We start from the raw sequence: 18,603 nt of genomic DNA, 5'->3' as shown, positions 1-18,603 counted from the left end.
GTGCAACAGGAAATATTTCGCTTTCGGAGAACAAAAAAAATAGGCTTATTTGCTTTATGCTTATTAATTTGTGAAGTTATTCAGTATCTGGTACACACATGCTTGAACAAGTTAATGTTCAAGAAAAAATATTAACTTTTATTACAATGTTCTATTATTTTATGTGAATGATTACTTATTATTTTAGCCCTTTGTATTCAGCACGTCTCTTTTGAAATAAACCTATGTTTCTATGAAAATTGAATCTTTTGTTTTTTTTTGTGGCCCACATAAACTTAAGTCTTGCTTATTTGGTCTGTGTTTGCCTTTGAATTTGACATGCTTGATCTACATGTTAGAATAATGCATCCCAACCCTAAACCAAGCTCTAATATACAAATTTAATAAATATCACTTGTCCTTCTAATCTCTTCCTATATGTGATTGATTAACATCTCTTGTGGAAATTACTGTTCTGGAAAGCTGGTACAGGAGGGCAGAAAACCTAAATTACCTGAACAGCTTGAACTCGTGGAGTTTATCTCCAAGCTACTAAAAATAATCAGCTATCAAGGGCTCCATCTACAGGCACCAAGAAGGAAAGACTACATTTAAGGTAGATGTTATTTATGCATAGTACAGAGAATTGTGTCCCTTTCTTCTTCTTTTGAAAAGTTTCCAAGAGTAAAATAAATATGACTTGCTTCTCTTTCAGCCCTAGCTGGTTTGACTCAGTGGATAAAAAGCATCAGCCTACAGAATGAAGAGAACTGGGTTCAATTCCAGTCAAGGGTAGTACCTCAGTTGTAGGCTCCTGGCCCTGGTCAGGGTGTGCCAGAGGCAAACAATCGATGTGTCTTTCTCACATCAGTGTTTCTCTCTGTCTCTCCCTCTCCCTCCCACTCTCTCTAAAAATCAATGGAAAAAATATCCTTGGGTGAGGATTTACAAAAACAAAACTACTCTGAGGGATGAAAGTTCAAGACCTAGAGATCCAAAATTTTTCACAACAGGACACTCAGGAACTTAAGGGTCGGAGTGGAGAGAGGTTTCCAAACATGTTATATGAGGAACAGCTGATAAAATAGGGGCACTGACATATGAGAAGACTGAAGGGTGGGAAGCTGAATGGTATCTGACAGGCTAACATGGGAGTGAAATTGTCCCAATAGAGGGTGGTTATTGGAGAATAGATTTTATGTCATAAAAGGAAATTTTAATGAGCGCTGTCTGTACATAATGAGGATCGGGATGAAAGATCATCCTGGAGGGTTAAAGCAGGGGCTAGAAGGTCAAACACTAGGAATATTAGAGACTTGTGAGCTGGCTGAGAATTTAGGACTTTATTTCTAAAAGTTTGAGAATGTATATTAAAACCCCAAATAACTGAACAGCACTCTTGCTAGAAGGCTAATTGGTATCATCCTCAGACTTATTTTTTCCATATTAAGTATCAACATTTTGTGCTTCAAGCCCTTATTCAATCTCAAAATAACTTTAAGAGAAAAACATCAAAGTCAAAACTTAGGGTGGATTATACCAATATCAACATCCAAGTTTTACTATAGTTATGTAAGATGTTATCACAACTAGAAGCTAGGTGAAGGGTACTTAGAACTTCTGCACTATTTTTGCAACTTCTTATAAATCTATTATAACTCAAAATAAAAAGCTTTTAAAAATAAAATTAAAGATACTTCCCCAAGAGGTTCTAAGTCACCTCATAGACAACCTAGTTGGATTCACAAATGCAGTGTCATCAGCCACAAATGGCTGTGCAAGAATGTACAAGCAGCAGGGCTCATTTCAAAACCATGATCAATCAGCTATTAAGATTTATAACTGTGATTAGGAAAGCCTGTTATGTTTACAGGTATCTAATTTGGTTACACTGATTATAAATCTTATCTGAGATCACATCAACAAAATCACCTATAGGCAATATATTATTACAACTGCTTCCTACATGGTACTAGACAGGAACCACGTACATACAGATTTAATTACTATATACTTATCTAACATAATAGAATAATGTCCTTATGTCTTTTTCCTCCACTAACTATGATTTGCAATAAGAACTGGATCATATTCATCTCATTTTATCACCAAAATCTAACCTACTAGACAGTCGTAGAGTAAGAAATAAATCACTAATTAAGTTATTTTCTTAGACTTCTGGGGTGACTTTTAAAATTTATTTTTATTTTTATTGATTTCAGAGAGGAATGGAGTGGGAGAGAGAGATAGAAACATCGATGAGAGAGAATCATTGATTTGACTGCCTCCTGCATGTCCCACACTGGGGACCAGGCACGTAACCCAGGCATGTGCCCCAACCAGGTTGAACCATGACCTCTTGGTTCATAGGTCAATGCTCAATCATTGAGCCACACTGGCCAGGTTGACTTTCTTATACAAAGAAATCTAAGTCTCTATTTTGGAGTTAGGATTAAATATATATACACATGCCTGCACATGTGCTTGTCTGTGGCACAGGGATTTGATCTCTAAGATCTTTATAACCAGCCCTAACTGGTTTGGCTCAGTGGATAAGAGCCTGGGCCTGCGGATTAGGGGGTCTCAGGTTCAATTCCGGTCAAGAACATGTACCTTAGTTGTGGACACATCCCTAGTGGGAAGTGTGCAGGAGGCAGCTGATTGATGTATCTCTCTCATTGACATTTCTAACTCTCTGTCCCTCTCCTTTCCTCTCTGTAAAAAAAAAATCAACAAAATATATATTTTTAAAAAGATCTTTATAACTATTTGTTTTGGATTTGTTAGTTTCCCAGGATATAGTAACTCAGCTTGATTTAGAATAAAATAGAGAGGTCAGGTTTTTCCAAACAGGAAAACCAATATGAACTATTGAACAGGTTCCCTCAGCTTGCAAGTCCCTGCTAAAATGATCTCTGCCCAATTTTATCAAGTGTCAAGAATAATCAGCTTCTTTTAGAAATCAATGAGAACATCATTTTGCATTCTTTGATATTAACCACTCAAGAAGCATATGGCAATTTCTTTAAATTTTATCTCTCACTTTATTAAAAGAAATGTTTATAAAATAAATATTATGAACAACTCAAATCAAACAAAGCAGTGAGACCATAAAGTGCTGCTTCTTTCTGAAAAGAAGGCACACATTAGCCTGTATGAAAAATTGGCTAGTCACGACCAAAGTCAAGTAGGTTGTCTTAACGATGTGATGGCAGCTACTTACGATCCCAGAGACACCAATGACTCCACAGAGTCAGTCATCTGAATAGGCTCAGAAGCCGGCTTGATCCTTAGGACCTCTGCAAAGCCATCACCAAACCAGCAGGTGACGTGTGCTATGTCTACAGTAAAGTAGAAAAGGCGGTCCTGGCAGAGCTTCCGTCGGTATGCAGACCGGGGGTCGGCTGACAACACAGCCTCGATGGCATGCCTTGCTTCCTCTGCTGACTGAAAATACTTAAATGAAGCCTGACCAACATCTGCAATGAGAACAACACAACTTAATGCTCAAAAGCATGTAGATCAAATTTTTTACAATAAACTTCAATGAGGAGCTTTATTAGTTCCTTGAGTATCACTTGAAATGAAGAAGGTCTGGAAATCTATCCAGTCATTAGAGAATGTCACCTTCAAGTGTACTTAGAGTAATATCTTTTCCTAAAGGAAGCCTTCAAGTGTCATTAAACTTATGGGTCCCCCAAATTTCCACTTGCTAAACAAAATATAATCATGGTGATATTTTTCCATAGTTCCTTAATAGGAGAGCTGAGCTTTTATTTTCTGGCAACCTATATGTCACTTTTCTTTCTTTTTTTTTTCTCTTTTTTTTAAATTATGCATCCCAGTGGCATTTTTTTATTTTTATTTTTTATTTTACTGATTTTGTACAGAGAGGAAGGGAGAGAGATAGAGAGTTAGAAACATCGATGAGAGAGAGTCATCGATCAGCTGCCTCTTGCACACCCCCTACTGGGGATATGCCCGCAACCAAGGTACATGCCCTTGACCGGAATAGAACCCGGGACCTTTCAGTCCCCAAGCCAACGCTCTATCCATTGAGCCAAACCGGTCCTGGCCTATACGTCACTTTTCTATGCTCAATGTAGACGTTAATTCAATTCCTTGTTATTTTCTTCTCAGAATAAATGGAGGCATGATCAGGGAAACACATGACAGTCCCAGCATTCTCAGAAAGCCACAAGAAATAGGACTAAACCCACATAGGCCCAGAGCACTAGCTATAAGCAAGGGAAGGTGCCTCCGAGAGCAGGTGTCACACAGCCCCACAGTTAAGTGACGCCACACTCTCTAAGGAACAGAACATGAGAGAGTCCTTGTGAAAACTGTGGAACAGATACACTGAGAAAGTTCAAAGCCATCACTAAAGAACAGGCCAACCCATTCTACCCAGATGTGTATGTCAGGCAAAAAGATGTTTACCCTGTCAAATAGCAAAACTTGCTGCATTTACAGCATTGTAAAATCCTGATATATAAAAACCTAGGGTCCGTAACATCCAAAACAACCAAAGGCTTGAAAGACCGGAAATCAGTCCTGCAATCAGTGCTGGGTCACTAACTGCCAAGGGAACTGCGGATCAGGCCCGGAGAAAGGCCTGAAGAGAGAAGCAGGATCTGATCTGCAGCCTCTGTGGCAGCTGTTGGTCAGCCATTGCCTCTCTCTTTCTCTCTAGGCTTTGCCAGCAGCTATGTCTCTGTTTCTCTCTGGGCCTCTGCAGGGGCTGCTGATCAGCCCCACCTCTCTGATCAGGCCTGGAGATAGGCTCAGAGCGCTGACTGCCATAGAAACCAACCAATCAGAACCAAATTGGCCAGCAGGGAAGGGCAGTTGGGGGCGAGATCAGGCTGGCAGGAGAGAACAGTTGGGGGTGAGATCAGGCCAGCAAGAGAGGGCAGTTGGGGATGATCAGGTAGGCAGGCAGGTGAGTGGTTAGGAGCCAGTGGTCCGAGATTGTGAGAGGGATGTCCGACTGCCGGTTTAGACCCAATCCCTGTGGGACTGGGTCTAAACCGGCAGTTGGACATCCCCCAAGGAGTCCTCAATTGGAAAGGGTGCAGGCTGGGCTGAGGGAACCCCCCCTCCGTGCATGAATTTCATGCAACAGGACACTAGTCTATACATATAAAAGGCTAATATACTAAGTGTCCTTTCCTCCAATCGAGTAATGAAATCCCATAGCATAGCAACACCCAGCTTCCTCTTCCTAGCAATGACTAGCTTCCTTACAGTTTCTGCAGCCCAGGAATATGACATGCTTTATAGCTAGGTGGAAACACTTTACACTGTAACCAAAACTGTGAAGTGTTTTCCTGTGCCTCATCTCCTTTGATCCCCACAGAAATCCTGGAGTAGGTAGATAGGAGACTTGGAGGAATCTCATTTTCTTTTCATTAGCCAGAAAATGGAGATTTTGAAAGCTTAGAAACTTGCCGGGACTGGTTTGGCTCAGTGGATAGAGTATCAGCCTGCGGACTGAAAGGTCCCGGGTTCGATTCCGGTCAAGGGCATGTATCTTGCTTGCGGGCACATCCCCAGTTGGGGGTGTGCAAGAGGCAGCTGGTCGATGTTTCTCTCTCATTGATGTTTCTAACTCTCTGTCCTTCTCAATTCCTCTCTGTGTAAAATCAATAAAATATATTAAAAAAAAAAGAAAAGAAAAAAAAAAGAAAGAAAGAAAGCAAGCTTAGAAACTTGATCCGACTGAAAAGAAGAAATGGTGGACCTTGAAAATGACTTTAGGTTTTCTCATTGTGCAGAATATAGTCAAACACTGCTGCAAATATTTTACCCTTTGTTCTCCATGTGTGATCTACAATAATAATCTGCTTCATGTTGATATTTACTGCTGTGTTGCTGACAATTACCTAAAAGAGAAGTTGGGGTGCTTCACTGGGCTGGAAAAAGTTTAGCTATATCAGAAAGCAGATCTAATTAAGCAAGTTTGTTCTATATTTATAAAAGGCTAAGTTGACTTGCACATGCGTGATACATATAAAGTTCTTGCTGGTGTCAATCACACGCATGTGTTTCCATCTGTCATTGTCGATCATGAATTTGGTTGACATTTATACAGAAAGGGCAAATAGCAATAGTAAAATACTTCTTCTACTGAATTTCCTTTCAATGTGCACAAATTCATGCACCAGGCCACATACATAAAAAATGAACTGTGACCTAATTTTTAATCACTATAGTATAATACATATGTCCAAATGAAGGCTGGACCCTTCCAGAAAGGCATGTGCTTTAAACAATGTTGTCCCTGTTCAAAATACCATCTAGAGCAGCGGTCGCCAAAGGTTTCCTTAAGCCAGCAGTCACTAACCTTCCAGTGGCCCACAGACCATCAGTTGGCAACCACTGATCTAGATTGGCTGTGGGTTCCTCTCCTTCTGAAAGGAAATTTAAATTTTAGAAAACAGCCAAGATTCATTTATTTATTCCAATAAATACATTTGTAGGTAAAGCCATAAAGTTCAATTTTTGATCAAAAGACAAGGACTAATTACACACTGCTAAGATTCCCTTGTTGCATGGCTCATAAAAAGACTCTAAAACCACTCAAAACAGCAGAGTTCCAAAAACATCCACAGACAACAAAAAAAAGAAAAAAGAAAATATAAAAACAAAAAGCAAAACAATAAAAAACACATCACATTCTTCAGTAACAGTGTGTCTGGCAGAAGAAGCACCAGGCCTTTGCCTGGCTGTTCATTTGTCATAGGTGCCTCACCTCACTTCCCTGCCTACCTATCCTTCTGGGCTAAGCTCAAATACCTTTTCCTCTAGGAAGCCTTCCCAGATTGTCTTCCTGCTGCACCAGTCAGAATCCTTCTCTCCCTCATGTTCCCACAGCACTCTATCAGTGCCATCCTCTCTCCCTCCATTCAGTATCTTTCATAGATTCTGAACTTTCTGAGCTCATATCTTATTTCTATACAGGCTCTAAAATCTGCTATCTGTTATAAATCAATCCCTGTTTTATAGTTATACTTTGTAATTTCTTTTTTTAACTATTTTTAATCAAGAAAGTACAACACTGTAGTTTGAAAAAGAGAAAACTTTCCAAAGTAAGAAGCATTCAACAATATCCATAAGACAAAGGGTAAGTGTAAATATAAAGTATCTTCTAGGATGCATTGCTTTGTTCTACCACAAAAAATCCTTTTAAAGCTGAACTTCCTCCTCCCCATCAACTATATCGAGTGATAAACCAACTCCCATAAATAAAACTTTTTAATAAAGAGATGGATTTAAAAAGCAAATGCTCTGTTTAAACATAAAGCCTTAGGAAGAATGAGAAGCACAACCCTTCAGGGGCAGGTAAAATCTGACATCTCCTGCATAACTGGCTACTTTCTACTGGAGCCACTGCACCCACCTCTTCACAGCCCATCCTTCATTCTCGATGGCTGCTTTGGATCTGCTATGGGCTGGAGAAACCAGACGATGTTTTAAAAGAAACACATGTTTTAAAAAAAAAAAAAAACAGGCTCCAAGTAAAAGTCTGGCCTCTTTTGCAATAAAGTGCATTTTCTAGCGCTAGAACTTTATGTGGACAATTTCTGTGCTAAGAGATCTTACCTTCAGAAATACCAAATTTGGCTAAATCCCCTAATAAAAGCTCCTCTCTCATTCAGAAATAAGAAATGGGAAGTACCTGGTTCACCTTCTGAACTGAGGTGCTCGAGGTCCATCTCTGCGTGAGGAGTAAACCGGACTTCCAAGGTGGCCACAGGGGCCTCTCGCACCCAGGCGGGAACCACACTGCTGTGGGCTGCGCCAGCCATCCCGGGAGGGCAGTGAGGAGGCACAGGCTGCCCCTCCATCCTGCCTCCTTGTGGGACCGCTGCTTCTTTCCTTCTCCGCGGCCACTCATCTGCACTCTCCTCTGAAAAGCTCTCCTCCAGGCGACATGGGCCAATCTGCTCCTCTGCCACACTCAGTCCCTGACCACTTCTGGATTCTAAACCCACGTCTGCTCTCTCCCTGTGCCTAGGCGAGCGTTGCTGGATTTTGGCCGTGTCTTTGTGTTGCATGTCATTTTCTCCTGAAGCTCTGTGTTCGGAACATTTAGGCTTCTCCTCAGTGCGGCTGCAGGGCTGTGATTCTTCGCACTCTGAGAGCTGCTGCTGAGCACAGCTGTCAGTCTTGGCATCAGACTGGGACACCATTTTTGGTTTATTTTGGTTATTCTGTAAATTATACTCCCCTAAAGGCTCAATCAAATTTTGTGGTGAGTCATAGTCAGCAATGTAGGGCTTTATGTCCAGTACAGGTGTGCCATGAATCATGTCAATCCCAGAAAGGTATATAGTTCCACCTATAATGTGAAAAACACCTCTTAGAAGTAACAATGAAGAATAGTGCAAATAATTGAAAGAACCAGCATCGTCTACCTATGCGTCCCTAAGCTTGCTCACAATTCCCTTATGTACCAGCCTCTCTTACACCTGGTGCTGACATACACTGGAAACCCATCCTCTTCTCTGTCACACTCCTACTTGCTCTCCAACGCTCTCACATAACAGCTCTTCTACAAAGCCCTCCTGGCTCTCCCAGACATAAGCGCTCTTTCCTTTGTGTTCTAGAGGAACCTGTATACAAACTTCTCCGAGAGCCCTCTTCATGTGGTCTGGCAATAACTGGCTTAGATTCTCTCTCCCTAGACAGTGAGCAGTTAAGTCTTTCAGCAATTGGGGGGTGGGGGGTGGCCTGATTCATTTTTGCATCACTGGGCTTCTCACTCTGTCAGGCACACTGGCGTCTTAAATGTATCTCTGTGGGACCAAAGAGGGTTTCCACGGCGGCAAACAGACTCTAAGGTGGCCCCATGATGCCTACCTCCTGGTGTTCACAGCCATGTACAATCCCATCCTTTGGATTGTGACTTGATATCACTCCAGTAACTACGTTATGTTATCTCAGATGCCTGTGTCTGCTGGCAGACTCACTCAAGAGACTCTCCATGTGGACTTGATGAAGTAAGCAGCCATGCAGGGATAGCGAGAAACTGCAGGCAGTGTCTAGGAGTGGAGGGCAGCCACAAACCAATGACCAGCAAGAAGCCGGGGCCCTCAGTCTCACAACTATAAGGAAGTGAATTCTGCCAACAACCTGAGTGAGCTTGGAAGTGAATTCTTCCACAATCAAGCCTCCAGATAAGAACTCATCCCAACTGACACCTAAATTGCAGCCTGGTGGGACCCTAAGCTGAGGACCCAGCTCCTGACTCACAAAAACATCATAATATTTCAAACACATAATAAATGTGTGTTATTTAAACTGATAAGTGCATAATTTGTTATGCAGCAATTGAAATTTAATACTCCATCAAACAATTAAGCAGAACACAAGTCACCATTATCAAATATTAAGAACAGGTCTCTTGTTTTCTCACTTACATAGCTGCTATCCAAATCCTACTACTGGTCTACGTTACTAATTTGATCCTTGGGAAATTGGCCAGAAAAACTGTATATGATCACATTGGATTCTATCTCCATTTAAGAAAAACACGACTAACAGAGGACTTTGATTTCTAAAATTATGCTTACTGTGAGTGAGCCTGGGACTTTGGAAAGATGATTTTTGCACTTTCTAAATGATTATGCTTAACAAGGTCTACTGAAGAAAGAAAGGTACTGCAGCATAGGTAGGAGCTCATGGGATTTGGAGTCAGACAACCCCCTGGCTAGATGCTATTATTAAAATTATCAAATATCAAAGAACATCAGTGGCCTCATCCATAAAATGGAGACTGTTACCCTATCAAACCCACAGAGCCATTATGAGATAACGCACATGAATGCTCTCCATAAACTGTACATACCACACAAACACTAGTAGCCACTATAATGCATATTTAGTAACTATAGTGTTATTGTGCTTGCCTTTCACCTATCTGATTTGATCTCCCCGTCAGGATGTTAAGTTCTTCTGTAGGGCAGGGATTTTTATCTGATCTGCTTATCACTCTATCCCCAGCACCTAGAACAATGCTTGGCACATAATCAGTGCTCAGAAAATATGTGTGGATGTACAAATGATCATAAAATGTTCTAGTGCTGTTTATCCAAGTTGGTTAGTCATCACAAATTAATAAAACTCAAGTTGGATCAGCTACAGAATTTTTCCAGAAAACCTATGCAAGGCCTGGTTGAACACAATCCAGCAGAGGAGTTCAAGTTCTGAGAAAGAACAAGCAAAAGAACTGCTCTCATCTTTTTAGCACCCAAAAGTCTGAGAAGTACTCTTAGAGCTTCTGTCTTATAAGATCCTCAAAAAAATTATGCAGAGTTGCAGATTGGGCAGATACTTCTTCTTTGCCCACTGAACAAATAAGCAAGCTGAAGCCTGGAGTGGTCTTCTGACTTCCAGTCCACTTGCTGTTCCATCTTCTGCCTCTCTAACAAATGTGCTGATTAGGTCAGAAGTTCAAGCAAGGGATGCCTGCTTTCCAAACTGTCTGGCTCAGTAACTAGGTTATACATAAACAGGGAGTTAAAACTAATCTGGTATTCTACACAGGACTTCCACAATCTGACAGATGTTTGATCCTATAGTGTGATTCACCCCAGGCCCTCTGTCACAAATCACAGTTGTTGAACACAACTGCAACCACAATGCAAGTTCACTTTCTTAAGGCTGCGAGGAAGAAATGATACACCACCACTCTATGTGCTGACCATATATGCATGTATTACCAGTTATTGTGTGTTAAATTTTGAAAGCATCCAAATACTTTTTAATAATTTTGTATTTATTCCATTCCAAGTCAGAGAACATTTGGTTACTAATTTAATGATTATGAAATCTTAGAAGTCATTTTTAAATAATTTAGACTTTGATAAATGTAACGATATAAATAAGTTCTGAGCATCCTCAGAGAGTTTATGTCAAAATGTTTCTTAACATCACTGGTATTTGTCTGAATAATAGCCAGTGTTGAATACTATGCTGATTTTGTAAGACTTCTTTTCAAGAAAAAAAGGTTAAGAGTAAAAATGACATGCGTACCTTCTACCTTTTCCAGCTTGGCCAGGGTCAGTCCTATTGCATTGGGACGATGTGGGCTCCTTGTGGAGAAAACTCCAGTCTTCGCACCATTCAGCCTAGGAGGCTGAACTTTTGCCTTACAGCTCAAATGACCATTTTTGTGAAAAACAAACAAAATCCTATTGAAAAAAACAAACAAATCACAGAGTAAGAAAAAAGCATAAGTTAATTTATCATAATGGGTTAAGGGGGAAAATTTTTACCCCCCACAAATTAAAACAGAAAGAATGCTTTTAAAGGTATTAAAATGTAATCTGTAAAAAAAAAAAAAAAAAATACCATTCCTGTTTCATGAAGAATCCTATCCTTTGTCCCTAATACAATGACTGGTACACAGAACTTAATAGATGTTTGTCAAGTGCCCGAATAAGCAATATTTATGAGGTGTTTTTACATGCCAGGCAGAATGCTAGACATTTTTATACTCTTATCATTTAATCTGCTTAGTAATCCTAAGAAGTATAATTTATTCCCCATTTTAAGGAGGAGGAAATTGCTGTTCAGAAATATTAAATAACTTGACTAGGCCTTCCTATACAAGATCAAAAGCAATAATCTATGAAGAAAAGCAGTTAACACATTAAGCGCCATGTCCGTCACCTGGTGACTGAAACAGAACGGAAGACAAAACAGGCTTGGTGCTTAACGTGTTAACAGATTTGAAATCATAAAGTTTGTGCTACAAAATGTCATCCAAGGAGAAAATGTTTACTGTGTGTATAATAGACAATGAATGGGTTAATATCTGTGGTATCTAAACTATTCCTACAAATCACAAAGTAAAGGACAACTCAATATAGGAAATGAAACAAAGACCATGAAAAGTAATTGACAATAAAAAGAGAAATAGCTAACAACCGTATGAAAAGATGTTAAACCTCGTTAAAAAAAATTAAGCTAAAAACAAATTTTTCCTAACAGAAAAAATACTGTTTTTTCCTGTCAGGAAAAAAATGTAAAAATTTAATAACATATGTTATCAGTAGTGAATGGGAAAGGTCATTTCCATTTATCCTTGAAGTATACATTGGTTATGCTTTTCAGAAGGCAATTTGGCAGGAGCTCTCCAAAACTGTTAAGTGTGTACACCTTCTAACCCAATATAGCCACTTCTCATATCCTATTTATAAAAATGTACAAGTGCCCAAGAATGTGTCTAAGGAGATTTGTTGCAGCATGACTGTAATAGCAAATAAATCTCCATTAACAAGAGAATAGTCAAATCATGGTACATCTATATTTTGCAATAACAGGCAGCCATTAAAGCAAAAGAAAGTAAATCTATATGTACTATCATGATATACTCTAAGTGAAGAAAACATATTTCATTTAAAAAAAACCCTCACTCTGTATGTATATATTTATGCTTCTATGAGTATCAAAAAAGAAAAAGAAAGAAAAGGTCTGGCAGGATATACACAGATCTGTTAACAGCGATAATCCCTAAAGAGTGTTGGAAAGTGGGAATGCATGACTGTAATAGCAAGAAAAATAGAAGAATTAAGGGGGGAAAAATTCTCCTGAATCCATTTTTTAAATCAGCAATGTTTTTAACTTAAATAATTCAACCAAGACCATACACACCAGGTTATCAGAACACCCATGTTCTAATCTACCCAAACTAACATGAAAAAAGTACTATTTCAGAACACTTAATTTTAGGTCTTCACCAGTAAAATTCGACCACTTCAGACTGCTGATGTTGGGGTGAGGAAGAATAGACAGAAAAAATTCCAAATGACACATATAACACATGCTTTAACATAGGTAATACTTTATTATTATTAGTCGTAGTAGTAGTATTGTAAAAGGTGGAAATTTATTGAAACTGGCAGACTCCCATTTAGAGTCGGATATTAAATATTTTAGGGTTTGTAGGCCAATCAGTCTGTGCTGTAACTATTCAACACTGCTGCTGTAGCATATTAATAAATGCATGTGGCTGTTCCCACACACTTACTTACAAAAACAGAAGGTAGTGGGATGGATTTGGTCCATGGGCCACAGCTTGCTGACTGCTGTTGCAGAGGTTAGAATGACTACCCATAGACAGAATAGAGAGGGTCTACACTGCAGATTCCAGCTCAACGGAAAGGTGTTGATCACAATTAGAACCAACTGCAAAAGGCCTGTGCCTCCTCAGTGTACCCCAAGCTTCCCTCAGGGTGTCAAAGTTATTAAGATAATCACATGTACAAATACAGTAGAGGAACTTCATGCAACAGACAGGTGGGTCTGGATGACCGGCTCCAAGGCTGCCTCCATCAGTGGCTGCATATCAACTGGAACACATTTTACTCAGGGGAGAGCTCTGGCCCAGTGCTGTAAAACAACTTACCAAACATGAGAAAACTCTTCTAAACCCATCAACGAATGTTCAGGATTATTAAAGATGCTCTTTTTAATCCTCAAACAAGCCCTTGAATGGCGACAAATGGATGGCTGCCTTGGAGTACCATTCTTGGCTGAGAAACAGGATTCCAAGTAGCCAATTGGCTCAGTTAAAAGATTCCCTATAGAAAAAAAAAAATTAGGTGAGAAATCATTAGTCAAAAGATGTATGAAAACATGTTTTTTTCCAATGCATTGATTTTATAGTTTTAAAACCTTCCAGGTGCTATACAATTATAGAACATGATTCTTGTTTTTTTAATATATTTTTTTAATTGATTTTTTTACAGAGAGGAAGAGAGAGGGATAGAGAGCCAGAAACATTGATGAGAGAGAATCATTGATCAGCTGCCTTTTGCACACCCCCTACTGGGGATGTGCCCGCAACCCAGGTACATGTCCTTGACCGGAATCGAACCCGGGACCTTTCAGTCTGTAGACTAGGGGTGTCGAACTCAATCAGAGAAGGGGCCAAAATCTAAAATCCAGCCTAAATCTCGGGCCGAATGGTTTACTGAACAGTCATAAACTGTCATTGTGATGGAAACGCAGCGGAGTGCAGTGATGACAGCGCGGTGCAGGCCACATTGCAAGGCCTGGCGGGACGGATTTGGCCCGCGGGCCTTGTGTTTGACACATGTGCTGTAGACCAACGCTCTATCCGTTGAGCCAAACCGGTTTCAGCAGAACATGATTCTTACATGCAGGATAGGAATAAGCACAGGTATGCCATGGGAGTAGTACTGGCATGAAAATCACAGGGAAATGGGGTGAAGTGACTCCCTAAAGTAGTATGGGAGGGTTAGGGCTAGTATCGGAAGAGAAAAAGGACAAAAACAACATAGAGTTATTACACTAGCCGTGTGACCTTGGACAAAACCGCTTACGTCTTTGAATCCGTTTTCTCATCTATAAAACAAGGATAATAACACCTGTATTAGAGTTAAAAGATTATAAAAAGATGTCAAGCACCTAGTACAACAGAAGGTGCTCAGCAAGGAGTGGTTTTTAAAGCCCTTGTTCAGGCTTTTCCTTCCTTTTAACAATATTACAACTATATTAACTGTGTAATAAGAAAAAAAAACACCAATAAGTTACTAACATAGAGGTTTTATACACAATGTTTATTTACAAGTCTTGTGCAGACAGAAAAGCTCAAATGGTAGATCCTTTCCATTTCTTGCCTGGACTATTAAATTACTCGTATGTCTCCCCTCTGCCAGTCCCTCCCCTCCTCAATACACACTATTCAAATCCTCCAGACCCTGCGTTCCTTATGACATGCTACTAACTTTTTAACTTTCCATCTTTCCACTGTTAACAGATGGCGCATTTCTTAGCCTGGTGTTCAAGGTTCTCTTTAATGTGAATCCAATCAATGGTTCCCCAAACTCCCTGTTCCATCAAATACTTCTGGATTTACAGCTTTCTCACCCCACACACCTCTGAGCCAGGCTCTTTCTTGCCTGACAAAATGCTAGATTTGTAATCCGGCAGTGTGCAACTTTTTTTTTTTTTTTAATATATTTTATTGATTTTTTTACAGAGAGGAAGGGAGAGAGAGAGAGCTAGAAACCTCGATGAAAGAAAAACATCGACCAGCTGCCTCTTGCACACCCCCTACAGGGGATGTGCCCGCAACCAATGTACATGCCCTTGACCAGAATCGAACCTGGGACCCTTCGGGCACTCTACCACTGAGCCAAACCGGTTTCAGCAGTGCAACTTTTTAAAAAAACGAGCACAACCTTTGACCAGGTAACAGTAGGGAAATTTAAGTCAAACATCTAGAGTAGAGGTGTCGAACTCAATCAGAGAAGGGGCCAAAATCTAAAATCCAGCCTAAATCGCGGGCCGAATGGTTTACTGAACAGTCATAAACTGTCATTGTGATGGAAACGCAGAGGAGTGCAGTGATGACAGCGCGGTGCGGGCCACATTGCAAGGCCTGGCGGAACGGATTTGGCCCGCGGGCCTTGTGTTTGACACATGTGATCTAGAGCATACACAAAGATTTTTAGTTTCAAGAACTTTCATTTAGAACAATGAAAACTGGCAATAACCTAAATACCCAATTACAGGGAACTTAAGTCTATAAAACAAAACAGTTAACCCCTTAAAATTAAAATGATTAACCATAGATTTTTATGAATCCCTAAATTTTTAGGGGGTCATATATCAACTCATATTTCTAGGGCGTGTGTAGTAAAACAAACATCAAGATCACGCATCTAAGGAAAATAATGAACAACATAAGCTGAAGAACAAAAACAGACCCAGTGATAGGGAAGCATCGATCAGACTGTCAAACCTCAGGGAGAAGGCAGGGGAGGGTGGAGGAAAGTGGGAGAGATCAACCAAAGGACTTGTATGCATGCAGATAGGCCTAACCAGTGATCATGGAAAACAGGGGGATTGGGAGTATACGTGGGGAGGGGTTTGGGATGGGAATAGGGGGATGAGAACAATTATGTGATACCATAACCAATAAAGAAATAAAAAAATTCTACATTTAAAAAAAAATCAAGATATTCACAATGGTTTTCTCTGGGGGGTGGCTAATTTTCTTCCACTTGCATCCTCTAGTTTATAAAGTTAATATAGCTCGCTCTACATACAGAGGTGAAAGAGAAGCAACCTCATTTCCACCTTTCCAGCCCAGTTTAAAACTATTTCCTCCCGCTGGGCTTTCCAGGCTTTCCTCGTTGCCTGAGGCACAGGGTGCTTCTCACTAATTCCGAACCCGCACACCCCCAGCGGCACCTAGCCCAGCTCTCCTCCATGAAAAAAACTCCCTGAGAGCCTTTCAACTGGATGTGGCTAGTTCCAACCACCGCGCCGGACCTGGCGGGCTTCGTCCACCGAGATACGTGATGACGCCATCCAGCCCGCCTACACACGTCACGTGGTAGACGAAGCACGTGAGCCGCGCCTTCGCAGTAAATGTGACGCACGTCAAAAACAGGGTCTGGCATTTCTGGTCCCTCTCGGCAGCGAAGTGGGCTCTCCACATCTGGGCCTCTTCCGAGGGCGAAAGCGCCAGCCTCTCAGAAGTTACCTGTCTCCAGAGCCGGTTTCACGCACCCACACGGGGTGGCTGTGGGGCGACGCCCTGGTTCCTCCAAGCCGCGCATGGCTACTGGTGACGGAGGCGCCCACCCGACGCGTCCGGGCCTTCCGCTTCCGGTCTGTATGCCTGGCGCCTGCGCAGCAGCCGTATCCGCAAGGTGGTGTCAGTATCCGGCGCAGGCGCCGGGGCTGGGGCGCGCGCGGTGTCCTCGGGCTGCCCAAAGGTTACCTTTACTCAGAGGTGTGTGTCGTCCTCTGTTCCTCTCCCGTTACGCGGTTCCTCTCCGGAACCGAACAGGTATCTCAGTTGTCTCGCGCGGACCCACCGCAGTTGCTAGCCCTTTCAGAGCAGTCAGCGACTCCCGAGTCCCCGCCCTTCCCAAACGGGGTGGGGGGAGAGGACACATCCAAGATGTAAAAGATGTCTGTCTCGAAATAATCAACCTACATATCAAGCGCATGACGCTAATATTTAAAGAAAAAGAATGTGGGGCGGGTTGTGGGGGAGAGAAAGAATGTGTTTGTGCGCAACCACCAAATAGCAGAATGATCGGTTGTTAGAAAATGTTTAAAATTCTCGAGTGGTGGGAATACCCGTACATTTATACTTGTATGTATGCTCCTGTTTTTCCGTAATAAGAAGGATTTACCAGAAAAGGGATCCAACTAAACCTTACTTCGAATAAAATGGATGGGGAAACCCCATACCGGATTAGGGGTTAAGAGGTTGGGACTGTTGCCGTGCTCCCTGCCTCAAGGAAGCTGAAGTGAGAATGAAATTGCGAGTCAACAAGCCATTGACATGGAAAGGATTAGGGTCGTTGTTTCTGGGCAGCTCTGAAAAGCTGAGGGGCAACGAGGATCCTTATTTTAAATCCCACTAGATGAGCAGTTATCCCTGTAAACTAGCCTGTCCTTTTACCCACTTGTATCATAATCTGTGATCTATTTTAAATTTCTCTGTATGCATTTTTCTGCTTCTGGGCACTTCATCCAGTTGGTTCACGTGGTGTGGTGGTAGGATGGAGACATATTGCCTACAATATAAATTATTCAAAAGCATACACGTCCACAGACTTAAAAGCTTAACAACCATTGTTTAAAAAGCTGTTTCTAAATCTGTCCATTTGTTATGAACTAATAGGTCACTAGTAGAAAATAGTCAGCAGAAAGAGCCAAGGATTTAAAGAGAACGTGGTTTAAAAAGAAAGGCCAATGATTTAAAGAGACAATTTGGAAAAGAATGCTATTATTCTGTTTCCACTTGGAAACAGCTCTGTGTAGCTGAAGAAACAAGTTTGAGAATTGCTGAGCTATATATATTGTACATTGTAAAACTGGCGTGGTAATAGCTGTGCTTGCCACTAGATGGTGGTGCTGTGGAAAGTGAGTCTTCCTCAATATGTGGACAGTCTAATGTAAAAAATGAGGTATTTATTTGCCTTCCCTGCCTTAAACATTAAATATGATGACATTCACACAAAAAAATACATTCATTATCAAGTGTGACAAGTACTGAAATGCAGAGCAGACTTGGAAATACTAATGAAGTAGATCGCTACCTCTTCAAGGTAATGTAACAATCTTAATTTCTTAAGTTTTGGTATGTGGACCATAGTTATAGAAGATGTCAACTGGATGAAAGGTATACAGGAATATCTGTACTATTTTACTTTTATGTAATTCTGAAATTATTTCTCAAAAAATCATTTAAAGCAAAATAAAAAAATATACCTATGTCTGGATGTCATCCTAGGCAGGTGAATAGAAGCCCCAGGGAGGTGTCTGGGCATCTGTAATTTTGAAATCTTCCCCAGTGGTTCTTGTATACCAAGAGGGTTGAGAAACACTTTTCTACACCATGAATTCTTGAGAGACTAGGATTGTCTTGTTCTCTACTGTCAGCTACACCTACATAGAAAGCTTCTTAGGCAATTGTGCCCTTGCTGAACCAAACTTTGACTTCTTCCCACCCAGAATAGTTCCTGCTCCTGACCCCAGGCTCTCCTCATTTTCAGTTAATCCTGACCATTATCACCAAATAAATTCTCCTAAAATACTAAAACTGCCACTTCATAGTTCAAA

At 40.9% G+C, this 18,603-nt stretch overlaps 1 protein-coding gene across 4 annotated transcripts; it reads right to left on the bottom strand.

The window, feature by feature from the left end:
• Positions 1-2,999: 2,999 nt before the first annotated feature.
• On the bottom strand, positions 3,000-16,895 carry TRMO (tRNA methyltransferase O). Of its 4 annotated transcripts, none has more exons than XM_036433246.2 (5): positions 16,508-16,895; positions 13,397-13,571; positions 11,020-11,177; positions 7,670-8,323; positions 3,000-3,458 (listed from the first exon to the last, which is right to left on the bottom strand). In XM_036433246.2, the coding sequence occupies exons 1-5, from the start codon at positions 16,581-16,583 to the stop codon at positions 3,199-3,201; spliced, it is 1,323 nt and encodes a 440-aa protein (XP_036289139.1). In that variant the 5' UTR covers positions 16,584-16,895; the 3' UTR covers positions 3,000-3,198. The 4 variants fall into 4 exon arrangements, with proteins under 4 accessions (XP_036289139.1, XP_036289138.1, XP_045435925.1 ...); XM_036433245.2 differs by having other exon boundaries at positions 7,661-8,323; positions 16,508-16,884; XM_045579969.1 differs by lacking the exon at positions 16,508-16,895 and adding an exon at positions 16,404-16,502 and having other exon boundaries at positions 7,661-8,323.
• Between the last annotated feature and the right edge of the window lie 1,708 nt (positions 16,896-18,603).

This window comes from Pipistrellus kuhlii, unplaced genomic scaffold, assembly GCF_014108245.1.
Source record: "Pipistrellus kuhlii isolate mPipKuh1 unplaced genomic scaffold, mPipKuh1.p scaffold_m20_p_12, whole genome shotgun sequence".
Lineage (NCBI taxonomy): Eukaryota > Metazoa > Chordata > Mammalia > Chiroptera > Vespertilionidae > Pipistrellus > Pipistrellus kuhlii.
Note: the sequence above shows the minus strand (reverse complement) of the source record. Positions and strands in the feature narration are given on the sequence as shown.